The sequence below is a fragment of the Schistocerca piceifrons genome, chromosome 7, assembly GCF_021461385.2.
Source record: "Schistocerca piceifrons isolate TAMUIC-IGC-003096 chromosome 7, iqSchPice1.1, whole genome shotgun sequence".
Lineage (NCBI taxonomy): Eukaryota > Metazoa > Arthropoda > Insecta > Orthoptera > Acrididae > Schistocerca > Schistocerca piceifrons.
Genome location: NC_060144.1, coordinates 35,847,173 through 35,869,081, shown reverse-complemented (window position 1 = coordinate 35,869,081; position 21,909 = coordinate 35,847,173). Strand labels below are relative to the sequence as shown.

General features: G+C 38.9%; 1 protein-coding gene across 1 annotated transcript in view; it reads right to left on the bottom strand.

Annotated features, from left to right (window-relative positions):
- LOC124804753 (AP-3 complex subunit beta-2) overlaps positions 1 to 11,530 on the bottom strand; it is a 241,403-nt gene extending 229,873 nt beyond the window's left edge. Inside the window, exon 1 of the mRNA XM_047265059.1 lies at positions 11,271 to 11,530. Coding sequence (XP_047121015.1) covers positions 11,271 to 11,380 — 110 coding nt within the window. The 5' untranslated portion in view covers positions 11,381 to 11,530. The remainder of the gene's footprint in view (positions 1 to 11,270) is intronic.
- Positions 11,531 to 21,909: the final 10,379 nt, after the last annotated feature.

Here is a 21,909-nt window from a genome sequence, read left to right as displayed (position 1 = left end):
AGATCCCCAAAGCGAGTGGTGGGCATTGAAGTCTCCAACCAGTAAATAGGGGGGGGGGGGGGGGGGGGGTGGAAGCTGACCAAGAAGATGAAGGAGATCAGCTCGTGCCATTGGTGTGGACGATGGAATGTATACAGTACAACGAGAGAAGGTGTATCCAGAAAGGGAAAGACGGACAGCGACAGCTTGGAAGAAAGTGTTTAAGGGGATTGGGTGATAATGGAGAGTATCATGGAGAAGAATCATGAGTCCTCCATGTGCTGGAGTGCCTTCAACAGAGGGGAGATCAAATCGGACTGACTGAAAATGGGGGAGAACAAAGCGGTCGTGGGGACGCAGCTTTGTTTCCTGAAGACAGAAGATGACCGGCGAGTAGGATCATAAGAGGATCGACAATTCATCCCGATTGGCTCGAATGGCACGGATATTCCAGTGGATAATGGACATAGGGTGGACACAAAATGGAAGAATGTGACCAAGGTTGCCCTCAACTCAACGACTGCTCAGAGCTTGTGACCGACAGCGTGGAACGGCATTCAGCCGAAGGCAGAAGATCCTGATCCATAGGTTGTTCAGGAGCAGCTCCTGCCACCAGCGATCGGCCGGTTGATCGGCCAACAGCAGTGCGCCTCGGCGACACAGAAGACGGCCAAGGGCGGCTACCGCCAGGTGGTGCTGTAGACGAGACACGCCATGGCGGAGAAGGAGAGGAACTGGGTTTCTTATTAGCCTTCTTGGAAACAGGATGTTTAGATGAAAGAGGAACTGATGGTTGTTAAGTTGGGGTACGTAAAAAATCTTCACGAGTAGGCTCTTTTTTGGAAGTCTTGGTGTCTGACTTTTGGGCTCGAGATTTAGCACAACCCGATGAAGGGTGAGCCATAGAGTGAGCAGGCGAAAGTGGGGAGGTTGAACGGGTGATCTTTGCGCTGGCCGATCTGATGACCATGGCACTAAAGGTGAGATCACAAGTCTGCGTGGCCGCCTCCTTTGTTGGCCGAGGAGAGGAAAGGACAGTGCTGTATTTTCCTGTGCGAGGCACAGTGGGCTTTCGACCGGTGAACAATTTTCGAGCAGCAAAGGTCGACACCTTTTCCTTCACTCTGATTTCCTGAATGAGCTTATCGTCTTTAAAAATTGGGCAATCTCTAGAGGAAGCAGCGTGGTCACCGATACAGTTGATGCAATGAGGGGATGGAGGTGGGTAAGCACCCTCATGGGCATCCTTGCCACATGTAACACATTTGGCCGGATTGGAACAGGACTGGCTGGTGTGATTGAACCGCTGACACCGATAGCAATTCGTAGGGTTTGGGATGTAAGGGCGAACGGAAATTATCTCATAGCCCGCTTTTATGTTTGATGGGAGTTGAACTCTGTCAAATGTCAAGAAGACAGTAAGGGTTGGAATAATGTTCATGTCAATCCTTTTCATGACTCTATGAACAGCCGTTACGCCCTGGTCAGACAGGTAGTGTTGAATTTCCTCATCGGACAATCCGTCGAGGGAGCATGTATAGACAACCCCACATGAGGAATTTAAAGTGCGGTGCGCTTCCACCCGGACAGGTATCTCCATGAAGCTCTTGCACTTATTAAATGATCATGTGACAAAACATGCTATTCTTCTGTAGATCTTCTACCAACAACACTTTGTAAGTGTTCCATACTGATGAGCAATCCTCAAGAATTGTTCGCACATTTGTTTTGTAAGTCACTCCTTTCCTGGATGAATTACATTTCTTTAAGAACCTCCAACTCGCATCTGCTTATGCTAAAATTTGTTTAATGCGATCACTCCACTTAGGTCACTCCAATTAGATACGTCTAGGTATTTTACAATTTTCACCATTTCCAGTTATTTATCACCAATAGTGTTGCATATTAAAGCATTCTTTTTTCCACAATGACAACATTCTCCAGAGTGGTCCCCAGCTGGAGATCTAAATGGGGAATCAGTTTACCTCTAAAATATTTTATGCAATAGGATGCCATCATCATTAAACCATACCATAGAGCTTCATGTCCCCATGAAATCTAAATCCTGTAGTTTTCCCTTACTTTAAGCATTTACAGTACCAATATAGCAAGGTCATGTTTACTACCATTACGAGGCCAAAACACTCAATCATGCAGAATGGAGTCCTTACGATTACTTAAAAGTTGCTGTGCCTCTTCAGGGACCATATGTTACTCTTGTCTCTCCACAGGCACCTACAAAATGGCTATCTGTATCAATGAGGCATGCAAGCTATACCTCTGCAGTGAGATCCATAGTTCCTTGGGGGAGGTGGTTACCAACAAACCATGTACTTTAAGTTTTGTCCTTAGAGAACTGCTCCATTCTGGAAGAATAACTGATTAATATTAATTAATGGACTTCACAACAATGTTTTGTAATGACATCAGAATCTAATCCTAGTTTTTTTTTTTTTTTTTTAGGGCTTCCAAATTCATAGAGGATAAGGTAATGGACAGCAGCGTTCTGCTGTGAAATCTCAGTTTTAATGATGACTAATCTGTGCTGAAGTGTAAGGGCTAGGTTACGTTGGAAATCTGGTTGTGAATTGGCAAAGCCAACAAATCTAAATGTGAAATAAGAGGTGTAATCAATTGCTTTGGTCTCTATTCATGCCATACTTACCAAACTTACTGATATGAAAATTAAAACTAAAAGGTAAATTCAGAGAAAAACTGTATGACATAATAGAAATTACCCACCAAGTATATTCCTGCATATTATGTATCTACATTTCTCATCAACTATGAAAAATGCAATGGGAGACACTACGTAACTCTTATCAAGGCTCCCTACATTGGGCCATGGTCAACACCATACTGATTCCTTGTGGCTGTCAGGGATTAAGGGCTAAAAGGCGAAACCATCAGTTTCTCATTCAAGGAATAGTCCATCTGGAGTTAGGGGCAACAACCAGAAATTGTGGTACTATGTACGAGTCGTAAAATCAAAGTGTTGAAAATATTACTGATGACAGAGACAATAAATATTTTTGAAGAGATGTAAAAGTATATGGGTCAGGAGCCCGCCTTGTTAGCCGTGCGGTCTAACGCACTGCTTTCCAGATGGGAAGGCGCGCCGGTCCCCTGCACGAATTCGCCTGGCAGATTAGTGTCGTGTCGAGGTCCGGTGTGCCGGCCAGTCTGTGGATGGTTTTTAAGGTAGTTTTCCATCTGCCTTGGCGAATGTGGGCTCATTTTCCTTATTCTGCTTCAGCTACATTATGTCAGCGATTGCTGCGCAAACATTTTCTCTACGTACGTGTACATCATAATTACTCTACCACGCAAACATTGGGTTACACTCATCTGGTGTGAGACATTCCCGGGAGTGGGGAGGGGGGGGGGGGGGAGTTCCACTGGGGGCCGATCCACACAATAAGCCTGGGTTCGGTGTGAGGCGGCGGGGACTGCTGTAGCCTGTTGTGGGGTTGTGTACCACTGAGGGCTATGGCATGGACAAAGCCTCTCCATCTTTTCTAGGTCCCCAGTTCCATACAACACGATACAATACAATAAGGGTCAGAGGGCAGACGAGGCACCCTTGGCATGTAATTAGTCATTTTAAATTAATAACAACGATAACAACAACAGCAACAATGGCGGCATATGTTCCACGTTCACACTTATACACTGTAAACTTCTGTGAAGAGCATGAGGTACGTACATCCCTTTGCACTACTTATTAGGGCTCTTCCTGTTCCATTAATGCTTAGAAAGCATGAAGAATGATTGCTTAGCTGCCTATGTGCACACTATAATTAGGGTCATTCCCCATCAAAGGGGCCAATATTAAAAAGTGTCCCCACTGCACCATATCCAAATGTAATGAAATTTGGTGTGAAGGTTCTATAAGGTCTTTGATGGTTATATACCGAATTTCAGTTCAGTATCTTTAGTGGTTTAGCTTTGAGGAGCTTTTAAAGAGAGGCTACTCACCTTCACATCATGTATGAAGGTGCAGGTGTGCCAAGTTTGCTATGCCTTTCTTAAAAGTTTTAGCACACATTTGGTGATTTGTTTTTATGCTGAATCACACCATGGCAAAAATTTGGGATTTAGCCCCATCTAAATACAGATACAAGCCCCTAAAGCAGCTAAAAAATTTTTTGTGCGGTTCTGAGAGCCACAGTTTGACTGACCATCGCTACTTTTCATATGAACCAATTACACCAAAGCTTCAGGGGGTTAGTCCTACCTATGATGTCCATATATGGATCAAATTTAATGAACATTGGATGCCTAGAAGAAAAGATGTGCCTCTACAAAGTTGGCCCAAATTTTTTTACATGCAAATTTTACATTTTTTTGTGGTGGGGGGGGGGGCAATATCTCAACTGTGTCTTGTTCAATCCTCTTTTTCTTGCCACAGCTGGAAAGAGCATGCTTTAAGCTTTCAAAGCTATATTGTTTGATTTCTGGATTCTGCATATTGATGAGTAAGAATACCTATTCAAAAGTAGGGAAAATGGATTATTGTTAAATACAAAAAATTAATACAATTTGAAGTTGTAAATCAAAAACTTTATAATCGTAGTGTCTTTTAATAGTACAAGATTTGCCTGTAGTTTAGGGAATGTAACTGTGCTAATACATGTTGTTGTATTATTTTACAGTATAGAATATAAATAGGCCTATAGTAAAACCTCAGAAAAAGCTCTTAAGATTATAAAATCTAGATGATCATAATGTAATGTTATGTTGTTTAGAATGTTTTAACCCTACAATGCATCGTAGTGCATATATTCATTGTCACTCAGTTTCCATCGACATTATGAAGCAGCAATAGTTTTTTAAGGCTCTATCCTCACAGCAGTGATGCATTGCTAAATCACCACTTTAAATTGTTGCTCTCATTATTGGCAATTTTCACTGTCAGTCTTCTGTGCAGTGTAATCTTTAGTGTTGACATTGTACAATCTTAGTGTTGAGTAATGGGTGTGTGAATAATCAATACTCATTGTAGTAGCTGAAGGTAAGCACTAAAATAGTATGTTTTGATGGCCTAATTTGTACCAAATGTAGACACAAAGTGGCCCAAAAAGAATCATCCCACCAGGATAAGCAAGAATCACCATCCACTGAAGACATGGATGTTGTTGATGCTTGCTTTACTGCTAATACATCATTATCATCATGTGGAGAGTTACCATTAAAGCTTCAATGGATCAGCCCAAGGCAGCATTACTAATGTGACTGCCACAGCTGCTGGTGTAAGCCAAGTAGATATTGCTCAAATACAAATGGAAGAGCACCAAAAATTTAAAGATATGGATGTCTTAAATGAAGAACTTAAGATTAAGCTTCAGGCTTCTAGAAATTGCAGTAAAGTTCAAATTCTGATCCTGGCCCAAAATAGCTGGACTACTGAAAAACAGGCTAAAGAATCTGCTATTTTGAATCAAATGGAGACAAAGTCTAGGAAGCTAAAGATGGAAGATGGGATTTTGACAACATCTGCAAACCGAAAAGGGAAAAAGCTCAATGATGAAGTAAAAATGTCCTCACTTTTTAGGAAACAATGAGTTTTCTTTCTTGTTTATGCCCAGGTTAAAAGGATAATTTTGCAGTAAGAATAAATGGGAAAAAGGTTCACAAGCAGAAACACCTGCTCCTTTGAAATCTAAAAGAAATGTTCACTGCTTATTGTAAGCAATATGGAAATCAACTGAGCTGCTCAAAATTTTGTGAGCTCAGGCCAAAATGATGTACTACAGTTGGTGCCTCTGGATCACATTCAATATGTGTATGAGCAATTCATCAAAATGTCAAACTCAATGTTGGCTTCAGAAACTTCCATCCAAGATGACTAAAGGTTTCGAGAGAAAAAAATAAATAAATAAATACATAAATAAATAAAAAACTGTATCCAGTTTGGAATCAAAAGACTGTATGTTGCAATGTTGTGAGGAATGTACAGGGAAAATACAACTACAGGCTTTTCTTGAAGATGCCTTTAAAGACTATAACCCTGAAGAAATAATGTATGCCAGCAATGGGTCTACACTGACAGACACACAATGGAGACATGTCATAGAACTGTTGAAGATTTCACAGAGGCACTGATTTTGAAAATTACCAGTTTAAGTAGCCATCACTTTCTGACAAAACACTACAGTTTATATCTTAAGCAACTAAAAAGAAATCTTGTAGAAAATGAATTAATTATATTGATGGAGTTTGCTGAGAATTATTCATTTGTTGTTGAAGATGCTATGCCAGGATATCATTGGGAGAATAGTCAGGCCACATTACATCCATTTGTGATCTATTTTGGTGGCAGGACAAAGATCGAAAACATTAAAAGCATTTATTTCTTTAGTGATGATTGCGCTGCTCAATATAAGAATATCAAAAATTTCATCAATTTATGCCTGCACGAAAAGGATTTTGGCATCACAGCCAAATGGAATTTTTTTAATTAATTGCAATCAGCTCAGAGTTTCCAATGATGCTAAAGCATTACAGTTAATGTCTCCGAAGCAGATGATGAAATTCCAGCAACCTCAATTGCAAGTTTACAGCCAGGACAATATGTTGCATGTATGTATAACAATTTTTGTGGGTTGGAAAAGTGTGTGAAGTTTCACATGCAGAACAATATGTCCTCATCAGCTTTATTCACCCACATGGTTCTGCTCATTCCTTCCACTGGCCAACTACTAAAGACACCTGCTGGATTCCTGAGCAACATATTTTCATGACTTTAGAAGTACAATCAACACCATCATCATCAGAAAGACAATACAGTTTTCCTCAATCTGTCCTTGCCAAAATTGTAGAACTATTTAACCAAAAATGAAACTGACTCTTTAGTGTTTTTGTTTTGCAAATTTGCTGCGTTGTGTCTTGTACTTGTTGTTATGGCATATGTTAAATTAATGTTTGAAATTGATTTATATACTAAAAAAAGAAAATTAATTGTGGGATGTAATGCGCAAAATATTTCGCTTTTCTATCTTCTTTAAGTGCTACAACAATAACTTTTGAAATGTATTCTTACCTATGAATATGCTAGATCCACCTTTCAAGGTGTGGCAAGAAAAAAAGGATTGAACAAGACACATTTGGGATACTGCCCTCAAAAAATACCCTAAAATTTGCACGTAGAAAACTCTGGCCAGCTTGGAAGACACATATTTCCTTCTATGCAGCTAATGTTAATTAAATTTGATCTATATATAGACATCGTAGTAAGAATAACCCGCTGAAGTTTCAGTGTGATTAGTTCATATGAAAAGTACCAGTGGTCAATCAAACCTTGGCTCTCATAACAGCAAAACAAAATTTTTAGTCACTTTAGAGGCTTATATCTATATTTAGGTGAGCCCGAATTTTTGCCGTGGTGTGGTTCAACATAAAAAGTTGTCATGTACAAAGGGCCTTCAAAACGTTTTGCACAGTCGTCTCTAATTTTTTCATTTTTAGCAGGAGGAGAGTGAATTTTTTTGTGAACATACTTGGAACATCTAGCTATTAAGTTGGTACATAAAAGTATTTTCTTTTATTGACAGGTGAACTATAATGGACCGTGAAATAGTTGTCAGGTTGCGACCATCGTGATGGAGTTCCTCTTCAAGACCGGCGATGACTCTGCCACATTGATTCACAGGAAGTTGCTCCCTGTTTATGGGGAGGAAACAATGCATCACAGCAGTATCCAGTGGTGGTTGCAGAGGTTTAAAGAAAGTGATTTCTCTCAACTGGACAATCCACGATGTGGTAGACCGTCAACGGCAGTGAGTGATGTAAGGAGACCATTGATCAAATCATTCAAAATGACAGATGTGTGACGACACAACAGCTTACTGAAATGACTCATTTGTCATTGGGCAGTGTGGTATCACTGGTACAGTTACCAGCGTACAGAAAAATCTGTCCACATTGGGTGCCTAGATTATTAACAAGAGAAATGAAAACAATGAGGAAGAATGTGTGTGAGGGTGTCATGAAGACCTTTACTGAAGAGTAGAAACAGCGTTTTGATGGCATCATTACCCAGGATGAAACACAGTTGTTTTTGTCCGAACCCGAGAGCAAAACCCAATCCATGGAGTGGCGTTATCCAGGTTCCCCTAGGAAGAAGAAACCAAGACTTCCACGAATAGCAGGCTGAAAGGTGATGGCCTCCTTCTTCTGGTCTGTGATCAGTGTGGTGTCACTTTCTTTGACTTTTTGGAACCTGGGTTCACAATTAACCGGGACTGTTACTGTTTGTTGTTGGACAAGCTGCGACATGCCATCAAGACCCACAGACCACAGCTTCAGGGTCAGCTCATAGACTACACCTTGACAACCCCATACAGCCCTTATGACGCAGAAGAAAATCAGAAAAATGGGTTGGAAAATTGTTCCTCACCCTCCCTACAGTCCGGACTTGGCTCCGTCTGATTTTTTACCGCTTTGGTCATCTGAAGGCCCACCTGTGCGGTAAAACCTTTGATAGTGAGAAAGACCTTATTTCCTGTGCCAAGCTATGGTGTAAAAATCAATCTCCAGAATTTTACCAAAGTGCATATACATCATGGAAAGAAAGTTGGGCCAGATGTGTCACAGCTGATGCAGGCTACATCAAGCAGACCCCTGGTCCCCTTGACGTTAAATGACCCATTAGTTTAATCTTGTCTTTATCATCCCCAAATGACTGATATGTAATGGCTTGCCTACTACACCTTTTTCAACACCCCCATGACACTCTCCTGTGGTTCAAACAAATAACCTTTCACATGTCCTACACAAATGAACATTATTCAAGGAAGAGTGATGCAAGTGTTCTGTGAACCTTCTCTTTTGCTGACTAAAGACATTTTCATAGTCACCTATGAATGAATTGTTTAATAATATTGTTACTGATCAATACATTCACTCAATATCCATAATGTTTTCCCAAATTCTATGTCCATCGACAATGGTCCCATAACATAAAACATAAAATTTATCAATACTCATTTGAATGAAAACCTTATAACAATCTCAAATGGTTAGATGAGCTGTTTAGAGTGCCAAATTATCTATATATTAGAAACTACACACTGAGAAAAGACGTTAGAGTAAAAGGAACATGGTAATTTGAAGGGGCGATCAAGAAGTTTCTAGACGAAGGTCATACAGTCCAGAATCAGTATGTACATCAGGTAAAATTGGCATAAGCACTGAGGCAATCATCCCAACATCGCTCCAAGTTGAATATACCCATTCGGTAAAACACCGTGTCCTCCTGCATGAAGAAGTCTGTTACTGCTTGCTACACATCATCATTAGACAGGAATCACCAACCCTTCACGGCCTTTTTAAAGGAATGTAAGCATGATAATCGCATGGGGAGATTGGTCGGCTGGTTGATTTGGGGGGGGAGGGGACCAAACAGCGAGGTCATCGGTCCCATCAGATTAGGTAAGTATGGGGAAGGAAGTCAGCCATGTTCTTTCAAAGGAACCATCCTGGCATTTGCCTGAACCGATTTAGGGAAATCACAGAAAACCTAAATCAGAAAGGTCAGACACAGGTTTGAACCATCATCCTCCCAAATGCAAGTCCAGTGTGTTAATCACTGTGTCACCTCTCTCGGTTGCATGGGGAACGGTCAGAACTATACGACAAGTGCTCATATGTCTCCTGCTTGAGTTGGTGTACCCTCTGCAATATGACAAATGTAATGTGGGGTGTGTGTTACTCTGACCAGCATGGAGCTTGGCCCAGCATTCCATAACAGTGGTTTTTTTTACACATGTGCTGCCCCATAAACATTCTTCGTTCTCCGATAGGTGTCTACCAGTGTTCGTACTTCAGCAGCCAAGGAAAGAATAACAGCATAATCATCCTGCTTGGACACATTTGGTAATAATGTCGCCCATTTACTGCATGCATGTTGCAAAGATACACCAATTCCTTACCTACATGTCACTGCTTACATAACTGCTTTGGAGTCATGCTAAATTGCATATGCACTGTAGCAATGCTCTTTAATGTCCCTTATATTTACATTCTTCACTGGTCCACCCATGTATGAGAGAAAATTATGTGAATTAAATGTATGTGTACATTACACAAATATCAAGAATAAAATGTACACACATCAGCATAGCGATAAATACACAATTAATTTCAGATGATAAAAATAAACGCAATACACAACAACAAGAGCAACAAAACAATAAATGTCAATGTTGTAAATTAAAACACACACACACACACACACACACTCTAACATTAACATGCAAAGGCTGATCCATAATGTGCTATTCATTGTAATCCCAGAGCCATAGCTTAGTCGGGAGGAAGAAAATGACAAGGACGAAACATAGCATATGGATACATGGAATTTTCTCTTAGCGCCAACCATATTACACTTCGACCGATTCCCCCCCTCCCCATCAATTGCCACTCTCCACAATTTTAAAACCTTAAAAGGCTGGTTGCCTAGATAATTGATAATTTGTTTTGTAATACACAGCACCCATTTCATGCATGAACAACTACTAAATTTTAACCTACATGGAAGCAAAACTTAAACATTCGAAATATATATAAATTTCGTCAATGACAACAATTTACAAATGAAGATGTTACAGTTAGTAAATTTGGGGCAATATCCACCTTAATGAACTGATAACACCAGAGGTTTCTCACAAACTGTTAGATAAAATATATGAATATACAGTCAGTCATTTTGTTAACTAGTAGTGACGTGTTATGTGGTAATTGCTTTATTACAATAATGCATTTAACAACTGAGTACAATCCTGGAGCCGGCATTAGTTATTACTATTTGGAGAACTGCTGGCAGAAAACTCAAAACAATAAATTGCCCTGGAAGTGGCAACATCTGCAATAAATCAGTTCCAAAGTCACTACCCACACTGGCATATGCCATTACATAATATCTCCGCCAGGCCTTATTCGTGCTGTTAGAGAGAAGTTAGAAAATTCGAAATCAACTTTGCGTTCATAGATCTACCCCAGCATCGCAGCAGTGCACAATGCCACCACAAAACAACACCATTAACCATTGAGATATGCATTTTTCAGAAATTTTCCGCTATAATATTCTTTGTATTTAAGATACAGCCACCACACCATATCCGGCGATTACAGAGATTGAAACAAGGACGAATTAGTGTCACCGTATCACAAGTACTTTAATGAGGTTATAAAATCACAAGTTATTCAATTAAGTCTTCATTGATACATGTCAGTATATTATACCACAATCTGCGAATGTAATTATAACATGACGTAAATTAAAAATTTACTTTTTATAATCCGAATGAAAAAATCCTCCTGACGCCGGATCTGATGCATATTCGGCCGTGTCTCCCCCAGCGCCTGGACGGTCATTGCTATAAGACCCGTTATTTGCCATTTCCAATTTTCACATGAGTTTTGTGGATCCACTTATTTTACCGTCGTAGTTACACAAAACAAAATGTTGGTGCACGACTTCCACGCAGACTTCACCTAGTACCTACAACCCAACTCGGGCGTAACAATCTGTCACCCCCACAGCACCAACGATTCTATTCACTATCAACTGTTGTCAACAAGACAAGTTGTCAAAGATCTACATGTACATTGTTATTATTGGTTACTTGTGTCTATGGACACTGGACAGTAAATCTCAATGCCAATCGTGTGAGCCGATCGGTTGCGCTTAGCTGGCCTCCAATCTGTAGCTCTCCGTGCTTTCCGGTGTCAGACAGTGAAAGTTTACTTCTCATATCTACTATTCGCTTATTTTGGTTATCGTGCGTTTGTTTATGTTAATACAACCTTCGTCTGGAGAGAGGGATAATATAGTTGCAATTTGTGCACTGCAACATAGAACGGTAACAGAAGCTTATATCGCCAAATTATTGAAAGTACAGGCACTGTAATCAAAAGTTTCCTAAAATTTAACAATACTTCCAAACTTCTTTGTTTACTTTAGAAAGTAAAAATCATTTCAGAAGCTGATAAAAACAGGTGTCTCTTTAACCAACATGGTCATATTACATTTCAAGATCATTCTTCCTGACATGTAACCTTGAATGTCTCAAGCTTTACTATACCAGGAAATTATGGAAAGAATGATCTTGCTACAACGTTCTTCTTCCCATACACCAAATATTATGTTTCTCAGGTGTGCAATTTATACATAATTTGATCAGAATTGAAACTGATCAAACTAAAAAAAATACTTACTTCAGGAGTCTGATCTAGAATGACGGATTTGCCTTGCGTGCAATTTACATATCCCGTTTCTCAGACCTTTAACCCTTTCAGGTACATAAGAAAACTAAAGTGCTAGTGATTAAAATTTTTGTATCTCTGTGGTAACTGGAGGTTTTATAAACAAAATATGTTATTATTTCAAACATTTTTATTTGTACTGCTAAAAAAAACCTGGGACGTATTTGTCCCTGAGGTCCCTAAAGGACAGTTACAGAACACTTCACACTTAATATATCGAAAAATTACAGAGGCTGTGTATATGTTGTTTATTTTATGTGAAATTCTGCAAAACAGTTTCTGCTTGAAGTAAAGCATAAATTAACACCACACTGTTCACAAATATTGTAAGTGCAATTTTCAACACACTTTGAAGCACAATGAACACATTTCTTCCTTACGTCTGATTTTATCATTCGGTGCTCTGGACTCTTTGGATTGCAACTGGTCTGCAACCTTCTTGATGTTTTCACTACTGTTGATAAATTCCTTTGTCGACTTGAATAATTTCCAATTAGATTTCTTGCAATGCATTGCCTGAACTCTAGGGATGATAGTGATGATTTTCATCCTGATTCTTCTGCCAATTTTGAATATATTACATACGCATTGCTTACACCAATGTCAAGAAGATCAAAGAAAATTCTCAGGTCCTGTCGAACTCATAAGTCACTTTCTTCTGGTCCATAAGGTCCACCCCTCCCATCCACTTGTACTTTCTTATTATAAGAGGACACTGAACACTGATCTTTTCAGGAGAACCACACTGACGCCTCTTCACTGTCGTACATGGTATTGGGGAAATAAAATTAGTCAGTAGAAAAACTGGCTTGTTATCCATCCATTTGAGGATTGTCAGACCATTGCTACTGAGACTGTATGAATCACATCTTTTCATTTTCTTGTCTGGAGGGAATGTCTTTGGGATGTTTTTACGATTGGTGCACACTGTTCTACATGATCTGATATTTTGTAAACCGAGGTAATACTGCAAAGCTGGAGAGTTAAAAAAGTTATCTACATAAATTTCACATCCCATTCCGGATAGTGATTTTGTCAGTTGCAGAACTACTGACTCACCAAGCTCTACATTAGGACCTGGTTTTTTTGCCAGTGTATAAATCACACTTAAATAGGTAGCCAGTTTCCGAATCACATCTGCACCACGTTTTGAAACCCCACTTATTTTTGACATACTGTCGCATAATATTATATCCTTTGAATCTGAACATATGCTCATCTACAGATTGAGCCCTAATTGCACTAAGAGATTCCTGGAAGATTTTGTTCAAATGGTTAATTACAGGTCTCACTTTGTATGTGCAGTCTTCCTTTATTGACTGATCAGCATTGTTGGAAAAATGTAAGTACTTTCGAATTTCTTCAAACCGATGTAGTGGCATAATCTGAGCTATATAAAGAACACCTAAATCGGGTTCAGTTGCATAGTAGCTTCTAAATGTAGGCAAAATGTGGTACCCCATTACCAGGTTCATACCAAGAAATGCCTTGATTTCATCTTCATTTGTGCTGAATGCGTTGCCTGATTGTTCTACATACCGAATACTTTCAGGAATTAATATATCATGCACCAAGTCTTTTAGGTCAATAGTGGAAGAAAAAATTTCAAATGGCTGTGGCATTTCACGATTTTCGCTGACACTAAACAAAAGCACTTTCCGAAATTCATGATTCATGTTATCACTGAACTGTCTTGGTTGGTAAGTTCTGAACCATTTAAATTCTGGTAAATCTGGAAGGGAATCAGGTACCTCAGCATTTGGTTCTGATATTTCATGTGTATGCCTTCTTTTGATAGGTGGGCTACGCATTTCTTTTTCAGGATCTTCTATAATAACATGTTCTCTTTCATCTTCCATATCTCCTTCAAGAAGAATTTTATCTTCTTCATCCAGTAACAGATTATCTTCGTCATCACTACTGCAAGCCTCCAAAATCTGCATAACACTTTCATCAGTGATAAAAAATTCTCTTTTTCTGGAGCACATGACCTAAAAGCAGATTTGAAATTATACCAGTACAAATTTTTTCTGCTTATTTAATAAAATGAAAGATAATATATTTTCAACCGTATTTTAAATACCATTCTGCTCGTTTTTTTACGTAATAGTAACGATTTCATGACATTCAAAAACAAGTACACAAATTACCGTTGTGGTACATTGGGATAACTATGTCCCAAAGAATGAAAATAAAGATTTCCACTGATGAAACTTACTTGAATATACTTTCAAGTTTTGACAGTAAGGCAGAGAACACAATACGCACACAATAAGTGAATAAATTTGTGTGTCTGCTCGAAGTGAGACCCACCAACAATAACCAACAACTAATGGTAGTTATAGTAATTGTTGCCACCAAAGACGTACAATATTAAAAAAAAAATCTCTGCTTCAAGTAGAGTATCTGCAGCACATCAACTGTGATTACAGTCCAATTAGTAAGGTGATTTATATGTGGGACCAATGTGTCCCATGTACATGAAAGGGTTAAGAGCTTACAAATCGTATCATAGAAACATACAGTCACCCAGTTTATCACCATTCTTCCCCTAATGTGCTTTGACAATTTACTTTACTTTTCTAACTCACTGTGATAGCAGTGACAATTTTCATTCTCTTTTGAATCATCGGTTAAACACTAATTACAATGAGACAGCACAGGCAGTTTTTATCATAATCTCACACTGTTGTTCTAAAGTAGTCATAATATCAATAACCCTGAATTCCTGCAACACAGCGTACGTTACAGGCAATTCCTTCATGTGAAACATCTTTAACAAGAAAATTTTCTACTTCACTACTATTGACCCATTGACTAGGTATAGAAACAGTTAGCCTAATTTTCAAAATATTTCAAACACTTATAAAAGGCACATAAACACTGGTATTGTGTAGATCTTGCAAAAATAATATTTTCATTAAACTAACTAGCTTATTTCTCAAAACTTGTCAGCTGTTTCTGGTTCTCCATTCCAGTCCACTACATTAATAAATATTTCTCCACCTCCAGGACTGTGAAATTCAATTACAGCAGTCTTTGTGCTATTGGCAAATTCAATCCGCTGACAGAATGAGGTTGCGTAGTGGTTAGCACGTTGGACTCGCATTCAGGAGGATGATGGTTCAAGCCTGCATCCGCCCATCCTGATTTAGGTTTTCCATGATTTCCCTAAATCTCTTCAGGTAACTACTGGTATGGTTCCTGTGAAAGGGCATCACCGACTTCCTTCCCCATCCTTCCCTAATCCGATGCGACTGATGACCTTTCTGTTGGTCCCCTGTACCAAATTAACCATCCAATCAATTTGAAATGGTACAGTATCGCCCGACATTGAAAATAGGTACAACATCCTTCGTTATTCTTGTCAGAACAACATATTTTTTGTAGTAATAACTCAATTTCACTTAATATACCGAAGCCGGATACCAGTGTAGGAAGGAATGACTATTTATTTAATTGATCACATGTGCAATCCCACAAAATAAATCCCTACATCCAATTTGGTGAGATCTGCGAAATGAATGAATGTATGGTCGTCTGCTAACCACAGATAGTGAATGTGCAATATATGATCATCTTTGAGACGGTTCTGTGGTCACCTTTGGTGGAACCAAAGAGATGAATTTAACTGAGCTTTGAGTGCCTGAAATGTGGCTGACCAGTGGGTAGCATGGTCTTCCCCCATATGTTCTTAATATTACTTTGCGTTGTTATGTTTCCGTGTGACGCTTGATTCAAACTATAATACTCTGAGAGTGAAGCAAGGTGAGTCAGCCGTCTATCCAGCAACGCCACTTGGTTTGCATTGCACAGGAAGACGTGCATATATCCTCCAGAGTTCATAGCAGGAAAGAAAAGTTACGAAGTGGGGCAGTGTCGTGTGAAACTGGGATGAATACGAATTGAAGTGGGAAAGCTGAAAGTGATGTGATTATAACGTTGTGACTATTCTTTGTATTGTATGTTGCCAGTGTGATGTATTTCATGAAATTTAAGTATGTGTGGTTGGCATGGGAGAGAAACAAGATACTTTCATAGGCAGTGGGTTATGCATGTTCCTTTTTGTACTGCTCGGTCTGGAGGAAAGTTTCGTGATGATGGTTGTGAGAGTCGAAGTGTGAGATATAGCAAAAGATACACCATCCTATCCAGAAAGTGCACTGTAGCGTTAAATAAATACGAGACCATAAGATAGAGAATCACCAATGTAAAGCCATGCCCACTGGGCGGAATTTCCCCTGTGTTATTGTTGTAGGTTATAGAATTTGTGTGTTTAGGTTATAGAATTTATCGAAGTAAATAAAATAGTGAAAAGAAAAAAAATGGTGGCCTTTTCCTTCGAATTGTATGTTGTCATGATATCCAGAATTTATAATGTGTGCGCCATTCATATTCAGTGTGATGGCCATGTGTTGACCAAAGCCGTTAAATAAGAAAGAAAATGTGGTATTGCCAGTGCATAGTGAACAGTCAGAGTTGTGTAAATTACTAATAGTCAGATGTGCATTTCCGTTGCGTAATATTCAAACAGGAGAATAACTTGTAACTTAATTGTGAGTACTAGAGTTCATGTTACTCGATAAATAAGAATGAGTCCACTCACTTGGCAGACCACTCATCTTGCAGGCCTGACTGCTTGATGCCACGGTATGAGCAAGGCATGTTGGTGCCTCTCAAACTAATCCGCTGAAAGAAATGTTACATGAAAGCACATAGCTGTATGGTAACTCCTGTAGTTGGATATAAACTTCTCGCGAGAAGTGCAAAAAGCTTCGCTATTTATAGTTCAAATTCAGTTCCAGATTAATGAAGGGAACTGGTGTCCATGAGGTTTGTGCAGACACTGGGGATAAACACGAGATTCATACCAATCTGTCTGCATAGTCCTCTAAGCTCAGAACGTACAGTATTAGTCAGCTGAGATAATAAGAACTGGTACACTTTTCTCATGAAAAATTTCTTGTATATTGGGAAGAATATAAACTTAAATACCTATTTAGTTGTGGGGTATATTTTCGAGAGCTTTTTTGTAAATTAAACTGATCGTGCTAAAAACTGTATAAGCGGCTTAGGCATTTCGACACATTGTTAAGATTCCGACAGGGTTACACGAAATTAAAAACTTCAGTAAATAACAAGTCTGAACTCCACAGGAAATGAATGAAACAGTGCTTTGTCCTAATGGAAATGTAATTTTTCACTGCCTGTCACCAGTATGCGCTATGATTTGCAAACCCAAGCCCAACACAGCTCAGCCGATTGGCTCACCCAATCGGCAGCAAGATTTGATATCACTAGACACAAATTTATTTGTTTCCAACAAGCAGACTTTTAGCCTCCGTGGTTTGCAAACAATCTTATCATATAGTAGAAACACCTCTGGAGTGACCATTGCATTCTGAGAATGTTGTCAACAATAGGTTGCGATTGTCATGTGATCTCAGATTAATGTTGTTTGTTACGCTCTCCGCATAGTTCGAAACTTGTAAAATTACATGTATTTGTTGTTTTTTACCTTTTGTTTATTCGTAATAGCAATGCTGAACTACTCTATTTGCTGTAGGAACAAAGAGATATATATATGAAATGGGCAAAAGTTTGGTTATGGGAGTACTTTGACGTGTTGTACTGTTTTGGTTGCATTTTGAATAAATATTTTAGATCTATTCTTATGTGTGCAAAATGTATGGAATTGTTGAACAAAATCTTTTTCCATCTGCTGCAAACATTTCTAATAGCGAATTATAGCTTGTGTTCACATACATAAAAGCCAACTGAAATCCACGCCATGAAAAACGTCCATTTCTTTCAACAGTGGCGATTATCAAAAGAGATTATGTGGGAATTAGAAGTGGTTCAAATGGCTCTAAGCACTATGGGACTTAACATTTAAGGTCATGTGTCCCCTAGACTTAGAACTACTTAAACCTAACTAACCTAAGGACATCACACACAGCCATGCCCAAGGCAGGATTCAAACCTGCGACTGTGGCAGCAGTGCAGTTCCAGACAGAAACGCCTAGAACCACTCGACCACAGCGTCGGCTGGGAGTTAGACTTTTGTCCTCTTCATACATTTCCGTTGTCTGTCTGTGTGTGTGTGTGTGTGTGTGTGTATGTGTGTGTGTGTGTGTGTGTGTGTGAGAGAGAGAGAGAGAGAGAGAGAGAGAGAGAGAGAGAGAGAGAGAGAGAGCACATGTGTCACCTGGAGGGTGAAATACGTCACATATTTTTAATATTTGTAGTCACTTTTATCAACAATTTCGCTGACCAGCAAGAGTGACTGTATAGACTGTCTCTGACTGTTTCATGTGCACTATGTCTTTGTCATATCCGAATGATTTGTGTATGCTTTTGTCAATGAAATCTTTATCACTCCTTATACAAGTTTTGATCGATTATTCTACGCCCATCCATATCAGAGATCCTTTAATAACTCACGAAGATCATTCTTGACGCCTACAATGCGTATTCAAACATCGCCATGGACCGACAATACAGTACTGATTCGACATTGTGCCGTACATTAGCGCCCAGAAAATCACCCTCTGGATATGGAATGTCTACTCGACATGTTCAGAACTTCACAGCGCTCTCCATAGGACAAACGTACATGCACAGTGTAAGTGCAGTGGTACACAGATCTGTGCCTTCACAACGGGAAGAACCCACAGGATCAGGAGTGATCTGTAACATGCATCTGTGCCATGCCTCTGTGAGAAACAGTCTGATCGTATCTCGCTCACATGCCTGCCATGGCAAGACTAGTCACATGTACATGCACACGCTGCTGTATGCTGACTCACGCTGTCCATAGTACTCCACACTCCTACTGGGAAGGTGTGAAATGTGCCACATATTTTTAATATTTGCCGTTATGTTTATCCACTTCTTACTTATTCTGTTAAGCAGTGGGAGCTTGTACCTCGAATGCGCTAACTAAATAAAGTAACTATGCAAAATTATGTTCTAGTTTGCAAAAAAGACAATAATACACAAAAAATTGAGAAGCAATAATGAAGAAGCAGGGTGCTACTATCTGGCAAATTCGCGGTTTTTCAGGCATTGCCCTACTATCACATCGTATTGTAATGTCATCACAGAAAACAGACTTGGCAATGCCATAAAGTGTCATATAATTGCCATGGACATCACAGAAACCAAAATTTAGGGACATTCTGAGTTGTGGCACTTGCTGCAAAGAAGCGAAATTTCTGTTCATTTTGCTCTTCAAAGCTAAGAACCCAGTTTATTACAGGTAACAACCGCAAATTATTATGTAGACTACAAGACACCCATACCAAACCCAGAGCACCTATAAAAGGAATCTGTCTACACTAGAGATGGAGTGGCATTCAGAATTTACATGGACCATTAAGGACAAACCTGAACTGTCCCATGACCATGTTACTAGGGTGGTAATGTATGCTGACAACACAAAATGTGAATGCTCACTCTATGAATCTTACAAATGATCATATCTCAAGTGGCAACAGATTGTCCGCCCAGCAACTATGAGGTTTCATTTTGTTTTCCTCCAATAATGACCTTTAAGATTTTACTTCTGGACACAAAGTAAGCTGTTGCTAACAGGTGATCACAGTAGCAGCGATCAGCGAAACATGGTTTAAGGTCCATTCACACTAGACTGTCATGTTACATAAACTTCAGGCTGTACCAACGAGTTAATATTTTACATTTTAGGATGTGTTCACAACAGATGTCACATAACGCCATGGCAGTTCACTTAGCACAGTACTGGACAATGAAAACGAGGTTATGAGTTAGCATATGTGATACAAAAATTCTTCTTCTTCATGTGCCGTCTCCTCTAAGAAGGTTGGCTGTCATCATGGCAATTTCTGATCTTGATTTGGCTGATCTAAGGAGTTCTGACGTTGAACAGTTGTACCAATTTTTTAAATTGTCAATCCAGGATGTCCGTCTTCTACCCCTCGTTCTCTTCCCACAAATTTTCCCTTCTAGTATTATTTGCAATATTTTGTAATTTACTCCCCTAATAACATGGCCTAAATATTGTAGCTTCCTTACTTTAATTGGAAGGATAGTATCTCAACTGACAAACTAAAAACAATAAAATTTATTAATGGTCAAAGCTAATTTTATAATAGATATTCTTGATCAGTTTTGTACGCTAAATTTCTGAGAAGTGAAACTTTATTTCAAAACATTACTTTTTTTTGCTAGCGAACATACCTATATATACAGACCCATCAAACAAAATTTATAAGTGAACACATTATCCTTTAAGGTGAATTTACACTGAGGTTTGCAACATGTTTTATACAATGTGTTTTGCAATTAATGGGTGGCTAATGTTTGCAACATGCAACATCAGAGACGTAATTTGTGCAGTGAAACGTGTGTCCAAGCAACAGCAACATAACAATACATAATATTTACAAATAAACAGGAGTAAACGTTCAGCTCAACAGCCTAATACATAAAAAACTTGTGAAAACTAAAGGCTATTAAAATAACACAATAATGGTGTGCTGTACAATTGAAACATGTGGCTGATTTTAGTTGACAGGCACAGGAAGGAAACAATGTAAAACAAAAGGAAACTAGTAAAGAACCCACTAAGGGTACTACAACTGTAATGAAACGTGTTTGGGTGATAAAACAAAACAATAATCCGTATAGCTGTAAAAAGATGGACCTATCCTTAATTCATTATTGTTGCAAACACTTACACATCTGTCCATGGCAGAGTCAATAAAGACTAAAGGCCACACTGTTTCTGGCTGGTTATCAAATATAGCCACTATACAGTACTATTGTTTTTGATTTAGTTCTGATGCTCTGTGGTTCTTTTGCGAGTGTGGGTGTGCTGATTATTGTTACTGCAATGGGGTGGAAGAGGCAACTAGTGTTGGAATTAATATCGATGTATGAGCGAGAGAAATTTTTGTGGAATGCATGAAGTTCCTTTTATAAGAATGCAAATAGAATACAGGACACACTGGGGGAAAAACCTGTTGCTGTATTTCACATCGGCAGCAAAGAGATAGAATATGGCTGCAAGTAGTACAGCAATGTTTTTTAGATTGCGTAAAAATCGTTCTCTTGAAGATGAACATTGTAGAAAGTGCTTTAAAATATTGAAAACTGGCATAACATGTAGGGAACGCAATCATTAGTTTCATTTTTGATGTGCAAAAAGATTCATTATGAAAGCATACAACGAATTTATGACAAGCTGGAACTGAAGCCAATGCTGCCTTAAAAATTGAGGAAAAACAACAAACGCAAAAAATTGTGGCTTTAAGTGCTAATTATTAACATTAGTTGAAGATTTAATAAGTGAAGTTCAATGTGTAAAGGTTGAGGATACTCTACTGAATAAAAATTTAACGAAATTGTTTAACAGTGCCTGTTGAATGACAGTAGTCCCACATAAAAAACGAGGAAAGCTTTTCAGCTGTTATAACTCAAAGTAGATATGATATTCTAGATGAAATGATAGAAGGGCATCGCCTGAATCCATGAAAACTAAAAACAACATCTCAGACTGAAAATAACTGCCAGTTGTAGTTCAAAAACACCAAGTCCATCCATGTGTCCTAACCCAGTGAGTAAACATAAACAACCTGTTTAAGGTAATGACAGTGAAATCAGTGAAAATGTATGCAATAA